This window comes from Panulirus ornatus, chromosome 50, assembly GCF_036320965.1.
Source record: "Panulirus ornatus isolate Po-2019 chromosome 50, ASM3632096v1, whole genome shotgun sequence".
NCBI lineage: Eukaryota > Metazoa > Arthropoda > Malacostraca > Decapoda > Palinuridae > Panulirus > Panulirus ornatus.
This window is the reverse complement of record NC_092273.1, coordinates 28,054,369-28,075,004: the sequence shown is the minus strand read 5'-3', so window position 1 is coordinate 28,075,004 and position 20,636 is coordinate 28,054,369. Positions and strand designations below refer to the sequence as shown.

At 41.7% G+C, this 20,636-nt stretch overlaps 1 protein-coding gene across 2 annotated transcripts in view; it reads right to left on the bottom strand.

The window, feature by feature from the left end:
• The window catches only part of LOC139764694 (organic cation transporter protein-like), a 120,749-nt gene that overhangs the window by 5,633 nt on the left and 94,480 nt on the right, over positions 1-20,636 (bottom strand). For both annotated transcript variants that reach the window (XM_071691581.1, XM_071691580.1), the window contains exons 9-11: positions 20,381-20,466; positions 19,306-19,565; positions 8,232-8,416 (exon numbers count right to left, since the gene is read on the bottom strand). In XM_071691581.1, the coding sequence (XP_071547682.1) occupies positions 8,232-8,416; positions 19,306-19,565; positions 20,381-20,466 (531 nt within the window). The remainder of the gene's footprint in view (positions 1-8,231; positions 8,417-19,305; positions 19,566-20,380; positions 20,467-20,636) is intronic.

Sequence of the window (20,636 nt, the reverse complement as noted above, 5' to 3'; positions counted from 1 at the left end):
GCACCCACCCCCTACCCTCCCACCCTTACCCCACGCACGGCACGTGCGGGCAAGATAGCGTTAAGAAAAGACAACAAAGGCCACATTCGCTCACACTCAGTCTCTAACTGTCAGGTGTAATGCACCGAAACCAAAGCCCCCTTTCCACATCTAGGCCTCACAATCCATTGACAGTACGTTTACCCCTGTATACCACATCGTCCCAATTCACTCTATTCCTTGCACGTCTTTCACACTCCTGCACGTTCAGGCCCCGATTGCTCAAAACCTTCTTCACTCCATCCATCCACCTCCAATTTGGTCTCCCACTTCTCCTCGTTCCCTCCACCTCTGACACATGTATCCTCTTTGTCAATCTTTCCTCATTCATTGTCTTCATATGACCAAACAATTTCAATACACCATTATCTGCTCTCTCAACCACACTAATTCTATTCCACACATGTCTCTTACCCTTTCATTACTTAATCGATCAAACCACCTCACACCACATATTGTCCTCAAACATCTTATTTCCAACACATCCATTTTCCTCCGCACAACCATGTCTACAGCCTACGCCTCGCAATCATATTTCATTGTTGGAACAACCATTCCTTCAAACATGCTAATTTTCGCTCTCCGAGATAACGTTCTGGCCCTCCCCACATCCTTAAACGCTCCCAGAACCTTCGCCTCCTCCCACACCCTGCGACTCGCTTAAGCTTCCATGGTTCCATCTGCTGCCAAATCCACTTCCAGATATCTAAAACACTTCACTTCCTCCAGTTTATCTCCATTGAAACTTACTTCCTCATTGACTTGTCCCCCAACCCTACCGAACCTAATAACATTCTTCTTATTCACATTTAGCCTCAGTTTTCTTCTTTCACACGCTTTACCAAACTCAGTCACCAACTTCTGCAGTTTCTCATCTGAATCAGCCACCAGCGATATATCATCATCGAACAACAATTGACACATTTCCCAAGCCCTCTCATCCACAACAGACTGCTTACTTGCCCCTCTCTCCAAACTCTGGCATTTACCACCCTAACAACCCCATCCATAAACAACTTAAACGACCATGGAGACATCACGCACCCTCGAGGTAAACCGATATTCAATGGGAACCAATCACTTTCCTCTCTTCCTACTCGTACACATGCCTTACAACCTCGACAAAAGCTTTTCACTGCTTAGGGCAACTTGCCTCCCACACCACATACTCTTAATACCCGCCAAAGAACATCCATATCAACTTTATTATATTCCTTCTCCAGATCCATAATGCTATATACAAATCCATTCGTTTTTCTAAGTATTTCTCACATACATTCTTCAAAGCGAACACCTGATCCACACATTCTCTACTGCTTCTGAAACCACACTGCTCTTCCCCAATCTGATGCTCTGTACATGCCTTCACCCTCTCATTCAATACCCTCCCATATAATATCCCATGAATACTCAACAAACTTATACCTCTGTAATTGGAGCACTCACTTTTATCCCCTATGCCTTTGTACAATGGCACTATTCATGCATTCCGCCAATCCTCAGGCAGCTCACTATGAGTCATACATTCATTGAATAACCTTACCAAGCAGTCAACAATACAGTCACCCCCTTTTTTAATAAATTCCACTGCAATACCATTCAAACCCGTTGCCTTGCCGGCTTTCATTTTCCGCAAAGCTTTTACTACCTCTTCTCTGTTTACCAAATCATTCTCCCTAACCCTCTCACTTTGCACACCACCTCGGCCAAAACACCGTATATCTGCCACATTATCATCAAACAAATACAGCAAACCTTCAAAATACTCACTCCATCTCCTTCTCACATCACCACTACTTGTTATCACCTCCCCATTAGCACCCTTCACTGAAATTCCCATTGATTCCCTTATCTTACGCACATCATTTACCTCCTTCCATAACATCTTTTTATTCTCCCTAAAATATAATGATGCTCTCTCACCCCAACTCTCATTTGCCCTCTTTTTCACATCTTGCATCTTTCTATTGACATCCTGCCTCTTCCTTTTATACATCTCCCACTCATTTGCATTATTTTCCTGCAAAAATCGTGCAAATACCTCTTTCTTCTCTTTCACTAAAAATCTAACTTCTTCATCCCAACACTCACTACCCTTTCTCATCTGCCACCTCCCACGCTTCTCATGCCACAAGCATCTTTTGCGCAAGCCATCACTACTTCCCTAAATACATCCCATTCCTCTGCCACTCCCCTTATGTCCTTTGTTCTTACCTTTATCCATTCTGTACTCATTCTCTCCTGGTACTTCCTCACACAAGTCTCCTTCCCAAGCACACTTACTCTCACGACTCTCTTCACCCCAACATTCTTTCCTCTTTCCTGAAAACCTCTACAAATCTTCACCTTCGCCTTCATAAGATAATGATCAGACATCCCTCCAGTTGCCCCTCTCAGTACATCAATATACGATAGTCTCTCTTTCACGCGCTTATCAATTATCACGTAATCCAATAACGCTCTCTGGCCATCTCTCCTACTTACATACATACACTTTATATATATATATATATATATATATATATATATATATATATATATATATATATATATATATATATATATATATATATATATATATATATATATATATATATATATATATATATATATATATATATATATATATATATATATATATATATATATATTTATATATATATATATATATATATATATATATATATATATATATATATATATATATATATATATATATATATATATATATATATAAATATATATATATATATATATATATATATATATATATATATATATATATATATATATATATATATATATATATATATATATATATATATATACATATATATAAATATATATATATATATATATATATATATATATATATATATATATATATATATATATATATATATATATATATATATATATATGTATGTATATATATATATGCAAAGGTGAGTAATGTGGCAGTTCAGGGAATAATTGGTATACATGGGTGGTTCAGTGTTGTAAATGGAAATGGTGAAGAGCTTGTAGATTTATGTGCTGAAAAAGGACTGGTGATTGGGAATACCTGGTTTAAAAAGCGAGATATACATAAGTATACGTATGTAAGTAGGAGAGATGGCCAGAGAGCGTTATTGGATTACGTGTTAATTGACAGGCGCGCGAAAGAGAGACCTTTGGATGTTAATGTGCTGAGAGGTGCAACTGGAGAGATGTCTGATCATTATCTTGTGGAGGCTAAGGTGAAGATTTGTATGGGTTTTCAGAAAAGAAGAGTGAATGTTGGGGTGAAGAGGGTGGTGAGAGTAAGTGAGCTTGGGAAGGAGACTTGTGTGAGGAAGTTCCAGGAGAGACTGAGTACAGAATGGAAAAAGGTGAGAACAATGGAAGTAAGGGGAGTGGGGGAGGAATGGGATGTATTTAAGGAATCAGTGATGGATTGCGCAAAAGATGCTTATGGCATGAAAATCGTGGGAGGTAGACAGATTAGAAAGAGTAGTGAGTGGTGGGATGAAGAAGTAAGATTATTAGTGAAAGAGAAGAGAGAGGCATTTGGACGATTTTTGCAGGGAAAAAATGCAATTGAGTGGGAGATGTATAAAAGAAAGAGACAGGAGGTCAAGAGAAAGGTGCAAGAGGTGAAAAAGAGGGCAAATGAGAGTTGGGGAGAATAAAATGATGTTCGGGAAGGAGGTAAATAAAGTGCGTAAGACAAGGGAGCAAATGGGAACTTCAGTGAAGGGCGCAAATGGGGAGGTGATAACAAGTAGTGGTGAAGTGAGAAGAAGATGGAGTGAGTATTTTGAAGGTTTGTTGAATGTGTTTGATGATAGAGTGGCAGATATAGGGTGTTTTGGTCGAGGTGGTGTGCAAAGTGAGAGGGTTAGGGAAAATGATTTGGTAAACAGAGAAGAGGTAGTAAAAGCTTTGCGGAAGATGAAAGCCGGCAAGGCAGCAGGTTTGGATGGTATTGCAGTGGAATTTATTAAAAAAGGGGGTGACTGTATTGTTGACTGGTTGGTAAGGTTATTTAATGTATGTATAACTAATGGTGAGGTGCCTGAGGATTGGCGAAATGCGTGCATAGTGCCATTGTACAAAGGCAAAGGGGATAAGAGTGAGTGCTCAAATTACAGAGGTATAAGTTTGTTGAGTATTCCTGGTAAATTATATGGGAGGGTATTGATTGAGAGGGTGAAGGCATGTACAGAGCATCAGATTGGGGAAGAGCAGTGTGGCTTCAGAAGTGGTAGAGGATGTGTGGATCAGGTGTTTGCTTTGAAGAATGTATGCGAGAAATACTTAGAAAAGCAAATGGATTTGTATGTAGCATTTATGGATCTGGAGAAGGCATATGATAGAGTTGATAGAGATGCTCTGTGGAAGGTATTAAGAATATATGGTGTGGGAGGCAAGTTGTTAGAAGCAGTGAAAAGTTTTTATCGAGGATGTAAGGCATGTGTACGTGTAGGAAGAGAGGAAAGTGATTGGTTCTCAGTGAATGTAGGTTTGCGGCAGGGGTGTGTGATGTCTCCATGGTTGTTTAATTTGTTTATGGATGGGGTTGTTAGGGAGGTGAATGCAAGAGTTTTGGAAAGAGGGGCAAGTATGAAGTCTGTTGGGGATGAGAGAGCTTGGGAAGTGAGTCAGTTGTTGTTCGCTGATGATACAGCGCTGGTGGCTGATTCATGTGAGAAACTGCAGAAGCTGTTGACTGAGTTTGGTAAAGTGTGTGAAAGAAGAAAGTTAAGTGTAAATGTGAATAAAAGCAAGGTTATTAGGTACAGTAGGGTTGAGGGTCAAGTCAATTGGGAGGTAAGTTTGAAAAACTGGAGGAAGTAAAGTGTTTTAGATATCTGGGAGTGGAACTGGCAGCGGATGGAACCATGGAAGCGGAAGTGGATCATAGGGTGGGGGAGGGGGCGAAAATCCTGGGAGCCTTGAAGAATGTGTGAAAGTCGAGAACATTATCTCGAAAAGCAAAAATGGGTATGTTTGAAGGAATAGTGGTTCCAACAATGTTGTATGGTTGCGAGGCGTGGGCTATGGATAGAGTTGTGCGCAGGAGGATGGATGTGCTGGAAATGAGATGTTTGAGGACAATGTGTGGTGTGAGGTGGTTTGATCAAGTAAGTAACGTAAGGGTAAGAGAGATGTGTGGAAATTAAAAGAGCGTGGTTGAGAGAGCAGAAGAGGGTGTTTTGAAATGGTTTGGGCACATGGAGAGAATGAGTGAGGAAAGATTGACCAAGAGGATATATGTGTCGGAGGTGGAGGGAACGAGGAGAAGTGGGAGACCAAATTGGAGGTGGAAAGATGGAGTGAAAAAGATTTTGTGTGATCGGGGCCTGAACATGCAGGAGGGTGAAAGGAGGGCAAGGAATAGAGTGAATTGGATCGATGTGGTATACCGGGGTTGACGTGCTGTCAGTGGATTGAATCAGGGCATGTGAAGCATCTGGAGTAAACCATGGAAAGCTGTGTAGGTATGTATATTTGTGTGTGTGGACGTATGTATATACATGTGTATGGGGGTGGGTTGGGCCATTTCTTTCGTCTGTTTCCTTGCGCTACCTCGCAAACGCGGGAGGCAGCGACAAAAAAAAAAAGAATATATATATACATATATATATATATATATATATATATATATATATATATATATATATATATATATATTTTTTTTTTTTTTTTTTTTTATACTTTGTCGCTGTCTCCCGCGTTTGCGAGGTAGCGCAAGGAAACAGACGAAAGAAATGGCCCAACCCCCCCCCCCATACACATATACATACACACGTCCACACACGCAAATATACATACCTACACAGCTTTCCATGGTTTACCCCAGACGCTTCACATGCCTTGCTTCAATCCACTGACAGCACGTCAACCCCTGTATACCACATGACTCCAATTCACTCTATTTCTTGCCCTCCTTTCACCCTCCTGCATGTTCAGGCCCCGATCACACAAAATCTTTTTCACTCCATCTTTCCACCTCCAATTTGGTCTCCCTCTTCTCCTCGTTCCCTCCACCTCCGACACATATATCCTCTTGGTCAATCTCTCCTCACTCATTCTCTCCATGTGCCCAAACCATTTCAAAACACCCTCTTCTGCTCTCTCAACCACGCTCTTTTTATTTCCACACATCTCTCTTACCCTTACGTTACTTACTCGATCAAACCACCTCACACCACACATTGTCCTCAAACATCTCATTTCCAGCACATCCATCCTCCTGCGCACATCTCTATCCATAGCCCACGCCTCGCAACCATACAACATTGTTGGAACCACTATTCCCTCAAACATACCCATTTTTGCTTTCCGAGATAATGTTCTCGACTTCCACACATTTTTCAAGGCTCCCAAAATTTTCGCCCCCTCCCCCACCCTATGATCCACTTCCGCTTCCATGGTTCCATCCGCTGACAGATCCACTCCCAGATATCTAAAACACTTCACTTCCTCCAGTTTTTCTCCATTCAAACTCACCTCCCAATTGACTTGACCCTCACCCCTACTGTACCTAATAACCTTGCTCTTATTCACATTTACTCTCAACTTTCTTCTTCCACACACTTTACCAAACTCAGTCACCAGCTTCTGCAGTTTCTCACATGAATCAGCCACCAGCGCTGTATCATCAGCGAACAACAACTGACTCACTTCCCAAGCTCTCTCATCCCCAACAGACTTCATACTTGCCCCTCTTTCCAGGACTCTTGCATTTACCTCCCTTACAACCCCATCCATAAACAAATTAAACAACCATGGAGACATCACACATCCCTGCCGCAAACCTACATTCACATATATATATATATATATATATATATATGTTGTGGATGAGAGAGCTTTGGAAGTGAGTCAGTTGTTGTTCGCTGATGATACAGCGCTGGTGGCTGATTTATGTGAGAAACTGCAGAAGCTGGTGACTAAGTTTGTTAAAGTGTTTGAAAGAAGAAATTTGAGAGTAAACGTGAACAAGAGCAAGGTTATTAGGTGCAGTAGGGTTGAGGGTCAAGTCAAATGGGAGGTAAGTTTGAATGGAGAGAAACTGGAGGAAGTGAAGTGTTTTAGATATCTGGAAATGGATTTGGCAGCGGATGGAACCATGGAAGCGGAAGTGAATCATAGGGTGGGGAACGGGGCGAAAATTCTGGGAGCGTTGAACATGTGAAAGTTGAGATCATTATCTCGGAAAGCAAAAATGGGTATGTTTGAAGGAATAGTGGTTCCAACAATGTTATATGGTTGCGAGGCGTGGGCAATGGATAGAGTTCTGCGGAGGAGGGTGGATGTGCTTGAAATGAGATGTTTTAGGACAATATGTGGTGTGAGGTGATTTGATCGAGTAAGTAATAATATGGTAAGAGAGATGTGTGGTAATAAAAAGAGTGTGGTTGAGAGAGCAGAAGAGGGTGTTTTGAATTGGTTTGGTCACATGAAGAGAATGAGTGAGGAAAGATTGACCAAGAGGATATATGTGTCAGAGGTGGAGGGAACGAGGAGAAGTGGGAGACCAAATTGGAGGTGGATGGATGGAGTGAAAAAGATTTTGAGTGATCGGGGCCTGAACATGCAGGAGGGTGAAAGGCGTGCAAGGAATAGAGTGAATAAGAACGATGTGGTATACCGGGGTCGACGTGCTGTCAATGGATTGAACCAGGGCATGTGAAGCATCTGGGGTAAACCATGGAAAGTTGTGTGGGGCCTGGATGTGGAAAGGGAGCTGTGGTTTCGGTGCATTATAACATGACAGCTAGAGACAGAGTGTGAACGAATGTGGCCTTTGTTGTCTTTTCCTAGCGCTACCTCGCACACATGAGGGGGGGAGGGGATAGTGATTTTTCATGTGTGGCGAGGTGGCGATGGGAATGAAGAAAGGCAGACTATGAATTATGTACATGTGTATATATGTATATGTCTCTGTGTGTATATATATGTATACGTTGAGATGTATAGGTATGTATATTTGCGTGTGTGGACGTGTAAGTATATACATGTGTATGTGGGTGGGTTGGGCCATTCTTTCGTCTGTTTCCTTGCGCTACCTCGCCAACACGGGAGAGAGCGACAAAGCAAAATAGATAATGATAAATAACTTTGTCGCTGTCCTCTGCGTTAGGAGTGTTCATGAGGGAGAGGGAGTGACTGTGTAAGGAAACATGTGCGTGATCTTGACCCACCAAGGCGCTCATGAGATACGGCGAGACGATAGCTCCTGCTCTGGAGGACATCATGACCGCACTCATACCCCGGGTTCGAATCTCAGTCGGGTAGAGCTCGGAGGCATACAGGAATATGATGCTGAACGCTGTCGTACTGCTCAATTTCCCTATCATAACCAACGTGACCGACAGCCATTTGTAATCTGGAAAATGAAATCTACATTAGAATATCAAACATCCTACAGAGGACCGATTTAGTCCTTTTAAGGCATCTGGAGAATGGAAGTGAGAGGCGGATACAGCCTCTCTTTGGATATTCCTGGGGGGACTACCTCGCTAAACCGGGAAATGGCGATCAAGTATGAAATAGAAAAAGAAAACAGGATTTGCGTGCAGAGAGAGAGAGAGAGAGAGAGAGAGAGAGAGAGAGAGAGAGAGAGAGAGAGAGAGAGAGAGAGAGAGAGAGAGAGAGAGAGAGAGAGAGAGCAGAGCAGTGCATGGTAGCTTTGTCATGTGTGCCTGTGCATGTGTCACCCACTTCTCTCACTCGCTCCACAGCTCATACCTCAGACAACACTACAGAATGGAAAAAGGTGAGAACAAAGGAGGTAAGGGGAGTGGGGGAGGAATGGGATGTATTTAGGGAAGCAGTGATGGCTTGCGCAAAATATGCTTGTGGCATGAGAAGCGTTGGAGGTGGGCAGAATAGGAAGAGTGGTGAGTGGTGGGATGAAGAAGTAAGATTATTAGTGAAAGAGAAGAGAAAGAGGCATTTGGACGAGTTTTGCAGGCAAATAGTGTAAATGAGTGGGAGATGTATAAAAGTAAGAGGGACGAGGTCAAGAGAACGGTGCAAGAGGTGAAAAAGAGGGAAAATGAGAGTTGGTGTGAGAGAGTATCACTATATTTCAGGGAGAATAAAATGTTTTGAATAGAGGTAAATAAAATGCGTAAAACTAGAGAACAAATGGTAACATCGGTGAAGGGGGCTAATGGGGAGGTAGTAACAAGTAGTGGTGATGTGTGAAGGAGGTAGAGTGAGTGTTTTGAAGGTTTCTTGAATGTGTTAGATGATAGCGTGGCAGATATTGGGTATTTTGGTCGAGGTGGTGTGCGAAGTGAGAGGGTCAGGTATAATTGTTTAGTGAAGAGAGAAGAGGTATTGAAAGCTTTGGGGAAGCTGAGAGCCGACAAGGCGGCGGGTTTGGATGATATTACTGGGTAATATATCAAAAAAGGGAGTGAATTTGTTGTTGACTGGTTGGTGAGAATATTCAGTGTATGTATGGTTCATGATGAAATGCCAGAGGATTGGTGGAATGCATGCATAGTGCCAATTTACAATGGCAAAGGGGATAAAGGTGAGTGTTTAAATTACAGAGGTATAAGTTTCTTCAGTTTTCCTGGGAAATTGTATGAGAGGGCATTGATTGTGAGGGTGAAGGCATGTACCAGAGCATCAGATTGGGGAAGGACAGTGTGGTTTCAGAAGTGGTAGAGGATGTGTGGAGCATGTGTTTGCTTTGAAGAATATATGTGAGAAATATTTAGCAAAAGAAATGGAGTTGTATGTAGCATTTATGGATCTGGAGAATGCATATGATAGAGTTGATAGAGAGGCTCTGTGGAAGGTATTAAGAGTATATGGTGTGGTATATGGTGTTGCTAGAAGCAGTGAAGAGTTTTTATCGAGGGTGTAAGGTGTGCGTACAAGTAGGAAGAGAAGAAAGTGATTGGCTCCAAGTGAATGTCAGTTTGCGTCAGGGGTGCGAGATGTCTCCATGGTTGTTTAATTTCTTTATGGATGGGGTTGTTAGGGAGGTGAATGCAAGAGTTTTGGATAGAGGGGCAAGTATGCAGTATGTTTTGGATGAGATGGCTCGGGAAGTGAGTCAGGTGTTGTTCGCTGATGATACAGCGCTGGTGGCTGATTCGGGTGAGAAACTGCAGAAGCTGGTGACTGAGCATGGTAAAGTGTGTGAAAGGAGAAAGTTGAGATTAAATATGAATAAGAGCAAGAACGAGGAGAAGTGGGAGACCAAATTAGAGGTGGATGGATAGAGTGAAAAAGATCTGAACATGCAGGAGGGTGAAAGGCGTGCAAGGAATGGAGTTAATTGGAACGATGTTGTATACCGGGGTCGACGTGCTGTCAGTGGATTAAACCAGGGCATTTGAAGCGTCTGGGGTAAACCAAGGAAAGTTTTGTAGGGCCTTGATGTGGAAAGGGAGCTGTGGTTTCGGTGCATTATATATGACAGCTAGATACTGAGTGTGAACGAATGTGGCCTTTGTTTTCTTTTCCTAGCGCTACCTCGCGCGCACGCGGTGGGAGGGGGGCGCCATTTCATGTGTCGCGGGGTGGCATCGGGATTGGATAAAGGCAGCATGTATGAATATGTACATGTATATATATATATGTATATTATATCTGTGTATGTATATGTATGTATACGTTGAAACGTATAGGTATGTATATGTGCGTGTATGGGCGTTTATGTATATACATGTGTATATGGGTGGGTTGGTCCATTCCTCGATCTGTTTCCTTGTGCTACCTCGCTAACCCGGGCGACAGCGACAAACTATATTAAAAAATAAATTATATATATATATATATATATATATATATATATATATATATATATATATATATATATATATATATATATATATATATATAAATATATATATATTTATATATATATATATATATATATATATATATATATATATATATATATATATATATATATATATATATATATATATATATATATATATATATATATATATATTTATATATATATATATATATATATATATATATATATATATATATATATATATATATATATATATATATATATATATATATATTTTTTTTTTTTCTTTTTTTTCTTTTTTTTGCTTTGTCGCTGTCTCCCGCGTTTGCGAGGTAGCGCAAGGAAACAGACGAAAGAAATGGCCCAACCCACCAACATACACATGTATATACATACGTCCACACACGCAAATATACATACCTACACAGCTTTCCATGCTTTACCCCAGACGCTTCACATGCCTTGATTCAATCAACTGACAGCACGTCAACCCCGGTATACCACATCGATCCAATTCACTCTATTCCTTGCCCTCCTTTCACCCTCCTGCATGTTCAGGCCCCGATCACACAAAATCTTTTTCACTCCATCTTCCCACCTCCAATTTGGTCTCCCTCTTCTCCTCGTTCCCTCCACCTCCGACACATATATCCTCTTGGTCAATCTTTCCTCACTCATTCTCTCCATGTGCCCAAACCATTTCAAAACACCCTTTTCTGCTCTCTCAACCACGCTCTTTTTATTTCCACACATCTCTCTTACCCTTACGTTACTTACTCGATCAATCCACCTCACACCACATATTCTCCTCAAACATCTCATTTCCAGCACATCCATTCTCCTGCGCACAACTCTATCCATAGCCCACGCCTCGCAACCATACAACATTGTTGGAACCACTATTCCTTCAAACATACCCATTTTTGCTTTCCGAGATAATGTTCTCGACTTCCACACATTCTTCAAGGCTCCCAGAATTTTCGCCCCCCTCCCCCACCCTATGATCCACTTCCGCTTCCATGGTTCCATCCGCTGCCAGTTCCACTCCCAGATATCTAAAACACTTCACTTCCTCCAGTTTTTCTCCATTCAAACTCACCTCCCAATTGACTTGACCCTCAACCCTACTGTACCTAATAACCTTGCTCTTATTCACATTTACTCTTAACTTTCTTCTTTCACACACTTTTCCAAACTCAGTCACCAGCTTCTGCAGTTTCTCACATGAATCAGCCACCAGCGCTGTATCATCAGCGAACAGCAACTGACTCACTTCCCAAGCTCTCTCATCCCCAACAGACTTCATACTTGCCCCTCTTTCCAAAACTCTTGCATTCACCTCCCTAACAACCCCATCCATACACAAATTAAACAACCATGGAGACATCACACACCCCTGCCGCAAACCTACATTCACTGAGAACCAATTACTTTCCTCTCTTCCTACACGTACACTTGCCTTACATCCTCGATAAAAACTTTTCACTGCTTCTAACAACTTTCCTCCCACACCATATATTCTTAATACCTTCCACAGAGCATCTCTATCAACTCTATCATATGCCTTCTCCAGATCCATAAATGCTACATACAAATCCATTTGCTTTTCTAAGTATTTCCCACATACATTCTTCAAAGCAAACACCTGACCCACACATCCTCTACCACTTCTGAAACCACACTGCTCTTCCCCAATCTGATGCTCTGTACATGCCTTCACCCTCTCAATCAATACCCTCCCATATAATTTACCAGGAATACTCAACAAACTTATACCTCTGTAATTTGAGCACTCACTCTTATCCCCTTTGCCTTTGTACAATGGCACTATGCACGCATTCCGCCAATCCTCAGGCACCTCACCATGAGTCATACATACATTAAATAACCTTACCAACCAGTCAACAATACAGTCACCCCCTTTTTTAATAAATTCCACTGCAATACCATCCAAACCCGCTGCCTTGCCGGCTTTCATCTTCCGCAAAGCTTTTAGTACCTCTTCTCTGTTTACCAAATCATTTTCCCTAACCCTCTCACTTTGCACACCACCTCGACCAAAACACCCTATATCTGCCACTCTATCATCAAACACATTCAACAAACCTTCAAAATACTCACTCCATCTCCTTCTCACATCACCACTACTTGTTATCACCTCCCCATTTGCGCCCTTCACTGAAGTTCCCATTTGCTCCCTTCTCTTACGCACTTTATTTACCTCCTTCCAGAACATCTTTTTATTCTCCCTAAAATTTAATGATACTCTCTCACCCCAGCTCTCATGAGAGGCAAGTGTTTTGGGAGCAGCTGAATGAGTGTGTTAGTGGTTTTGATGCACGAGACCGGGTTATAGTGTTGGGTGATTTGAATGCAAAGGTGAGTAATGTGGCAGTTGAGGGAATAATTGGTATACATGGGGTGTTCAGTGTTGTAAATGGAAATGGTGAAGAGCTTGTAGATTTATGTGCTGAAAAAGGACTGATGATTGGGAATACCTGGTTTAAAAAGCGAGATATACATAAGTATACTTATGTAAGTAGGAGAGATGGCCAGAGAGCGTTATTGGATTACGTGTTAATTGACAGGCGTGCGAAAGAGAGACTTTTGGAAGTTAATGTGCTGAGAGGTGCAACTGGAGGGATGTCTGATCATTATCTTGTGGAGGCTAAGGTGAAGATTAGTATGGGTTTTCAGAAAAGAGGAGTGAATGTTGGGGTGAAGAAGGTGGTGAGAGTAAGTGAGCTTGGGAAGGAGACTTGTGTGAGGAAGTACCAGGAGAGACTGAGTGCAGAATGGAAAAAGGTGAGAACAATGGAAGTAAGGGGAGTGGGGGAGGAATAGGATGTATTTAGGGAATCAGTGATGGATTGCGCAAAAGATGCTTGCGGCATGAGAAGAGTGGGAGGTGGGTTGATTAGAAAGGGTAGTGAGTGGTGGGATGAAGAAGTAAGAGTATTATTGAAAGAGAAGAGAGAGGCATTTGGACGATTTTGCAGGGAAAAAATGCAATTGAGCGACTAGAGGGGACGGGAGCGGGGGGCCGGAAATCCTCCCCTCCTTGTATTAACTTTCTAAAATGGGAAACAGAAGAAGGAGTCACGCGGGGAGTGATCATCCTCCTCGAAGGCTCAGAGTGGGGTGCCTAAATGTGTGTGGATGTAACCAAGATGTGAAAAAAGGAGAGATAGGTAGTATGTTTGAGGAAAGGAACCTGGATGTTTTGGCTCTGAGTGAAACGAAGCTCAAGGGTAAAGGGGAAGAGTGCTTTGGAAATGTCTGGGGAGTGAAGTCAGGGGTTAGTGAGAGGACAAGAGCAAGGGAAGGAGTAGCAATACTCCTGAAACAGGAGTTGTGGGAGTATGTGATAGAATGTAAGAAAGAAAATTCTCGATTAATATGGGTAAAATTGAAAGTTGATGGAGAGAGGTGGGTGATTATTGGTGGATATGCACCTGGGCATGAGAAGAAAGATCATGAGAGGCAAGTGTTTTGGGAGCAGCTGAATGAGTGTGTTAGCGGTTTTGATGCACGAGACCGGGTTATAGTGATGGGTGATTTGAATGCAAAGGTGAGTAATGTGGCAGTTGAGGGAATAATTGGTATGCATGGGGTGTTCAGTGTTGTAAATGGAAATGGTGAAGAGCTTGTAGATTTATGTGCTGAAAAAGGACTGATGATTGGGAATACCTGGTTTAAAAAGCGAGATATACATAAGTATACTTATGTAAGTAGGAGAGATGGCCAGAGAGCGTTATTGGATTACGTGTTAATTGACAGGCGTGCGAAAGAGAGACTTTTGGATGTTAATGTGCTGAGAGGTGCAACTGGAGGGATGTCTGATCATTATCTTGTGGAGGCTAAGGTGAAGATTAGTATGGGTTTTCAGAAAAGAGGAGTGAATGTTGGGGTGAAGAAGGTGGTGAGAGTAAGTGAGCTTGGGAAGGAGACCTGTGTGGGGAAGTACCAGGAGAGACTGTGTACAGAATGGAAAAAGGTGAGAACAATATATATATATATATATATATATATATATATATATATATATATATATATATATATATATATATATATATATATATATATATATATATATATAAATATATATATATATATATATATATATATATATATATATATATATATATATATATATATAATATATATATATATATTTTTTTTTTTTTTTTACTTTGTCGCTGTCTCCCGCGTTTGCGAGGTAGCGCAAGGAAACAGACGAAAGAAATGGCCCAACCCCGCCCCCCCATACACATGTATATACATACGTCCACACACGCAAATATACATACCTACACAGCTTTCCATGGTTTACCCCAGACGCTTCACATGCCTTGATTCAATCCACTGACAGCACGTCAACCCCGGTATACCACATCGATCCAATTCGCTCTATTCCTTGCCCTCCTTTCACCCTCCTGCATGTTCAGGCCCCGATCACACAAAATCTTTTTCACTCCATCTTTCCACCTCCAATTTGGTCTCCCTCTTCTCCTTGCTCCCTCCACCTCCGACACATATATCCTCTTGGTCAATCTTTCCTCACTCATCCTCTCCATGTGCCCAAACCACTTCAAATCAACCTTTTCTGCTCTCTCAACCACGCTCTTTTTATTTCCACACATCTCTCTTACCCTTACGTTACTCACTCGATCAAACCACCTCACACCACACATTGTCCTCAAACATCTCATTTCCAGCACATCCATCCTCCTGCGCACAACTCTATCCATAGCCCACGCCTCGCAACCATACAACATTGTTGGAACCACTATTCCTTCAAACATACCCATTTTTGCTTTCCGAGATAATGTTCTCGACTTCCACACATTCTTCAAGGCCCCCAGAATTTTCGCCCCCTCCCCCACCCTATGATCCACTTCCGCTTCCATGGTTCCATCCGCTGCCAGATCCACTCCCAGATATCTAAAACACTTCACTTCCTCCAGTTTTTCTCCATTCAAACTCACCTCCCAATTGACTTGACCCTCAACCCTACTGTACCTAATAACCTTGCTCTTATTCACATTTACTCTTAACTTTCTTCTTCCACACACTTTACCAAACTCAGTCACCAGCTTCTGCAGTTTCTCACATGAATCAGCCACCAGCGCTGTATCATCAGCGAACAACAACTGACTCACTTCCCAAGCTCTCTCATCCCCAACAGACTTCATACTTGCCCCTCTTTCCAAAACTCTTGCATTTACCTCCCTAACAACCCCATCCATAAACAAATTAAACAACCATGGAGACATCACACACCCCTGCCGCAAACCTACATTCACTGAGAACCAATCACTTTCCTCTCTTCCTACACGTACACATGCCTTACATCCTCGATAAAAACTTTTCACTGCTTCTAACAACTTTCCTCCCACACCATATATTCTTAATACCTTCCACAGAGCATCTCTATCAACTCTATCATATGCCTTCTCCAGATCCATAAATGCTACATACAAATCCATTTGCTTTTCTAAGTATTTCTCACATACATTCTTCAAAGCAAACACCTGATCCACACATCCTCTACCACTTCTGAAACCACACTGCTCTTCCCCAATCTGATGCTCTGTACATGCCTTCACCCTCTCAATCAATACCCTCCCATATAATTTACCAGGAATACTCAATAAACTTATACCTCTGTAATTTGAGCACTCACTCTTATCCCCTTTGCCTTTGTACAATGGCACTATGCACGCATTCCGCCAATCCTCAGGCACCTCACCATGAGTCATACATACATTAAATAACCTTACCAACCAGTCAACAATACAGTCATCCCCTTTTTTAATAAATTCCACTGCAATACCATCCAAACCTGCTGCCTTGCCGGCTTTCATCTTCCGCAAAGCTTTTAGTACCTCTTCTCTGTTTACCAAATCATTTTCCCTAACCCTCTCACTTTGCACACCACCTCGACCAAAACACCCTATATCTGCCACTCTATCATCAAACACATTCAACAAACCTTCAAAATACTCACTCCATCTCCTTCTCACATCACCACTACTTGTTATCACCTCCCCATTTGCGCCCTTCACTGAAGTTTCCATTTGCTCCCTTGTCTTACGCACTTTATTTACCTCCTTCCAGAACATCTTTTTATTCTCCCTAAAATTTAATGATACTCTCTCACCCCAACTCTCATTTGCCCTTTTTTTCACCTCTTGCACCTATCTCTTGACCTCCTGTCTCTTTCTTTTATACATCTCCCACTCAATTTTTGCAGGGAAAATATATATATATATATATATATATATATATATATATATATATATATATATATATATATATATATATATATATATTTTATACTGTTCGCCATTTCCCGCGTCAACGAGGTAGCGTTAAGAATAAAGGAATATCCTCACCTGGCCCTCTTCTCTGTTCCTTCTTTTGGAAAATTGAAAAAAAAAAAAAAGAGACGGGAGGATTTCCAGCCACCCGCACCCTCCCCTTTTAGTCGCCTTCTACAACACGCAGGGAATACGTGGGAAGTATTCTTTCTCCCCTATCCCCAGGGATAATATATATATATATATATATATATATATATATATATGTATATTTTTTGCTTTGTCGCTGTCTCCCACATTTGCGAGGTAGCGCAAGGAAACAGACGAAAGAAATGGCCCAACCCACCCACATACACATGTATATACATACGTCTACACACGCAAATATACATACCTACACAGCTTTCCATAGTTTACCCCAGATGCTTCAGATGCCCTGATTCAATCCACTGACAGCACGTCAACCCCGGTATACCACATCGATCCAATTCACTCTATTCCTTGCCCTCCTTTCACCCTCCTGCATGTTCAGGCCCCGATCACACAAAATCTTTTTCACTCCATCTTTCCACCTCCAATTTGGTCTCCCACTTCTCCTCGTTCCCTCCACCTCCGACACATATATCCTCTTGGTCAATCTTTCCTCACTCATTCTCTCCATGTGCCCAAACCATTTCAAAACACCCTCTTCTGCTCTCTCAACCACGCTCTTTTTATTTCCACACATCTCTCTTACCCTTACGTTACTTACTCGATCAAACCACCTCACACCACACATTGTCCTCAAACATCTCATTTCCAGCACATCCACCCTCCTGCGCACAACTCTATCCATAGCCCACGCCTCGCAACCATACAACATTGTTGGAACCACTATTCCTTCAAACATACCCATTTTTGCTTTCCGAGATAATGTTCTCGACTTCCACACATTCTTCAAGGCTCCCAGGATTTTCGCCCCCTCCCCCACCCTATGATCCACTTCCGCTTCCATGGCTCCATCCGCTGCCAGATCCACTCCCAGATATCTAAAACACTTTACTTCCTCCAGTTTTTCTCCAATCAAACTTACCTCCCAATTGACTTGACCGTCAACCCTACTGTACCTAATAACCTTGCTCTTATTCACATCTACTCTTAACTTTCTTCTTTCACACATTTTACCAAACTCAGTCACCAGCTTCTGCAGTTTCTCACATGAATCAGCCACCAGCGCTGTATCATCAGCGAACAACAACTGACTCACTTCCCAAGCTCTCTCATCCCCAACAGACTTCATACTTGCCCCTCTTTCCAAAACTCTTGCATTTACCTCCCTAACAACCCCATCCATAAACAAATTAAACAACCATGGAGACATCACACACCCCTGCCGCAAACCTACATTCACTGAGAACCAATCACTTTCCTCTCTTCCTACACGTACACATGCCTTACATCCTCGATAAAAACTTTTCACTGCTTCTAACAACTTTCCTCCCACACCATATATTCTTAATACCTTCCACAGAGCATCTCTATCAACTCTATCATATGCCTTCTCCAGATCCATAAATGCTACATACAAATCCATTTGCTTTTCTAAGTATTTCTCACATACATTCTTCAAAGCAAACACCTGATCCACACATCCTCTACCACTTCTGAAACCACACTGCTCTTCCCCAATCTGATGCTCTGTACATGCCTTCACCCTCTCAATCAATACCCTCCCATATAATTTACCAGGAATACTCAACAATCTTATACCTCTGTAATTTGAGCACTCACTCTTATCCCCTTTGCCTTTGTACAATGGCACTATGCACGCATTCCGCCAATCCTCAGGCACCTCACCATGAGTCATACATACATTAAATAACCTTACCAACCAGTCAATAATACAGTCACCTCCTTTTTAAATAAATTCCACTGCAATACCATCCATATATATACGTATTTATATTTGCTCGCCTTCATCCATTCCTGACGCCACCGCGCCCTACAGGAAGCAGCATAGTATGCATGAAGGTAACGGAAAACCTAGATAACATAAGCATGTATGCCTACACGAACGCATGTCTTACATGCGTGTGTACGCATGCTACGATTGTACATGCAATATCAAAATTCTTTTCGACTCATGCCATAAAGAAGGAAGCTCAGGTATAGGTTGATAATGACCTTGAGGAACCAGTGGCTGACTCAACAAAGCCACGCCACACACCAAGAAGCTGTACTCCGTCATCCTCTTGCGGCCAAACCAAGACACGAAGGGGATGATGACTGTGGACGAGGGGATCTCCACAAGACCCGAGATGACCATGTACAGGTATGGGTCAACTTGCAGGGTCGAAGCGCCCAGACCCAAGCCGAAGAAGACCATGGCTACCACGAAGTAGTCCACGCACATACTGATAGTGATGATACGCAGCTTCGGTGTCCTGGTGGCGAAAAGAAGAACAGTTTCCTAAAGCTAAGATAAGGGCTGATAAGTGTTATCAATGAGGGTAACAGGCCAGACACTTCCTTGTTAAGAAAACGATATGATTAGACTATGAGACACACATGATCATGCCAGCATAAAACCTTTTGGGCTGTAGTGGTATGATGATAAGATATTTTGCTCTTTAGCAAGTCATAGTAATAGATGGTCTTTTGAAGTTACAGGTCATAGTAATAAATGGTCTTTTGAATTCACAGGTCATGGTAATAAATGGTCCTTTGAAGTCACAGGTCATATGTTTGTGTAATCCTACTGAACTGATATAGCTGATTTGTATTTTTATCATTTCCAGTAGATACACTTGGCTGATGATGATGAAAAAGTAATCCTATAAAACTGCAGATTATAACTTTGTATTGCTAATAGGATGAAGAACTTTGAGTGACAGCTGGAATGATAACTTACTGAATCACATGCCAAGGTTGAACAGTCCCAGCTGACAAATCTGACTGGTAAACATTCTTGGAAAGGAATAGTTGTCTTAATACAGAAAATGAATGTTTGCGTTAAGAGAGCAGTAACTACCCATATTTCCCTTCCCTGTGACTGGGCAAGAGAATCCAGAAGGCCAGTTGGTGACTGTATCCTGTTAGCTTCTATTTCTGCGTTCATTGACTCATCCTAGTCAGATATTGCTTCTGATGTCGTTTTTGCGTTGTATAAAAGACATTCGTAACCAGATGGGGTTTGGAAACGTTGTCCTTAGTTGGTGTATTTACAAAAGTCAACTTCCCTACTTCGCAGAGAACTTACCTTAGGAGAAGAACAACCTGAGAGAGACAGTATCGAACTTTGGACGTTGTGGTGCCGACAGTTGAGGTGCCTTCAACACTCAAGCTCTGGAAGATATTCCAAATATTAGATGAGACAGCACAGCCGACTAAATGCCCGAAAAAAGAGACCATCTCTTTAATAGAGGATGCGAAAGAGGGTTTCAAAATATCTGTTCATCTCTCTTGAGATGTCTGGATTAGTTGGTTCTCTCTCCATACTTTGAACTATATCCTAC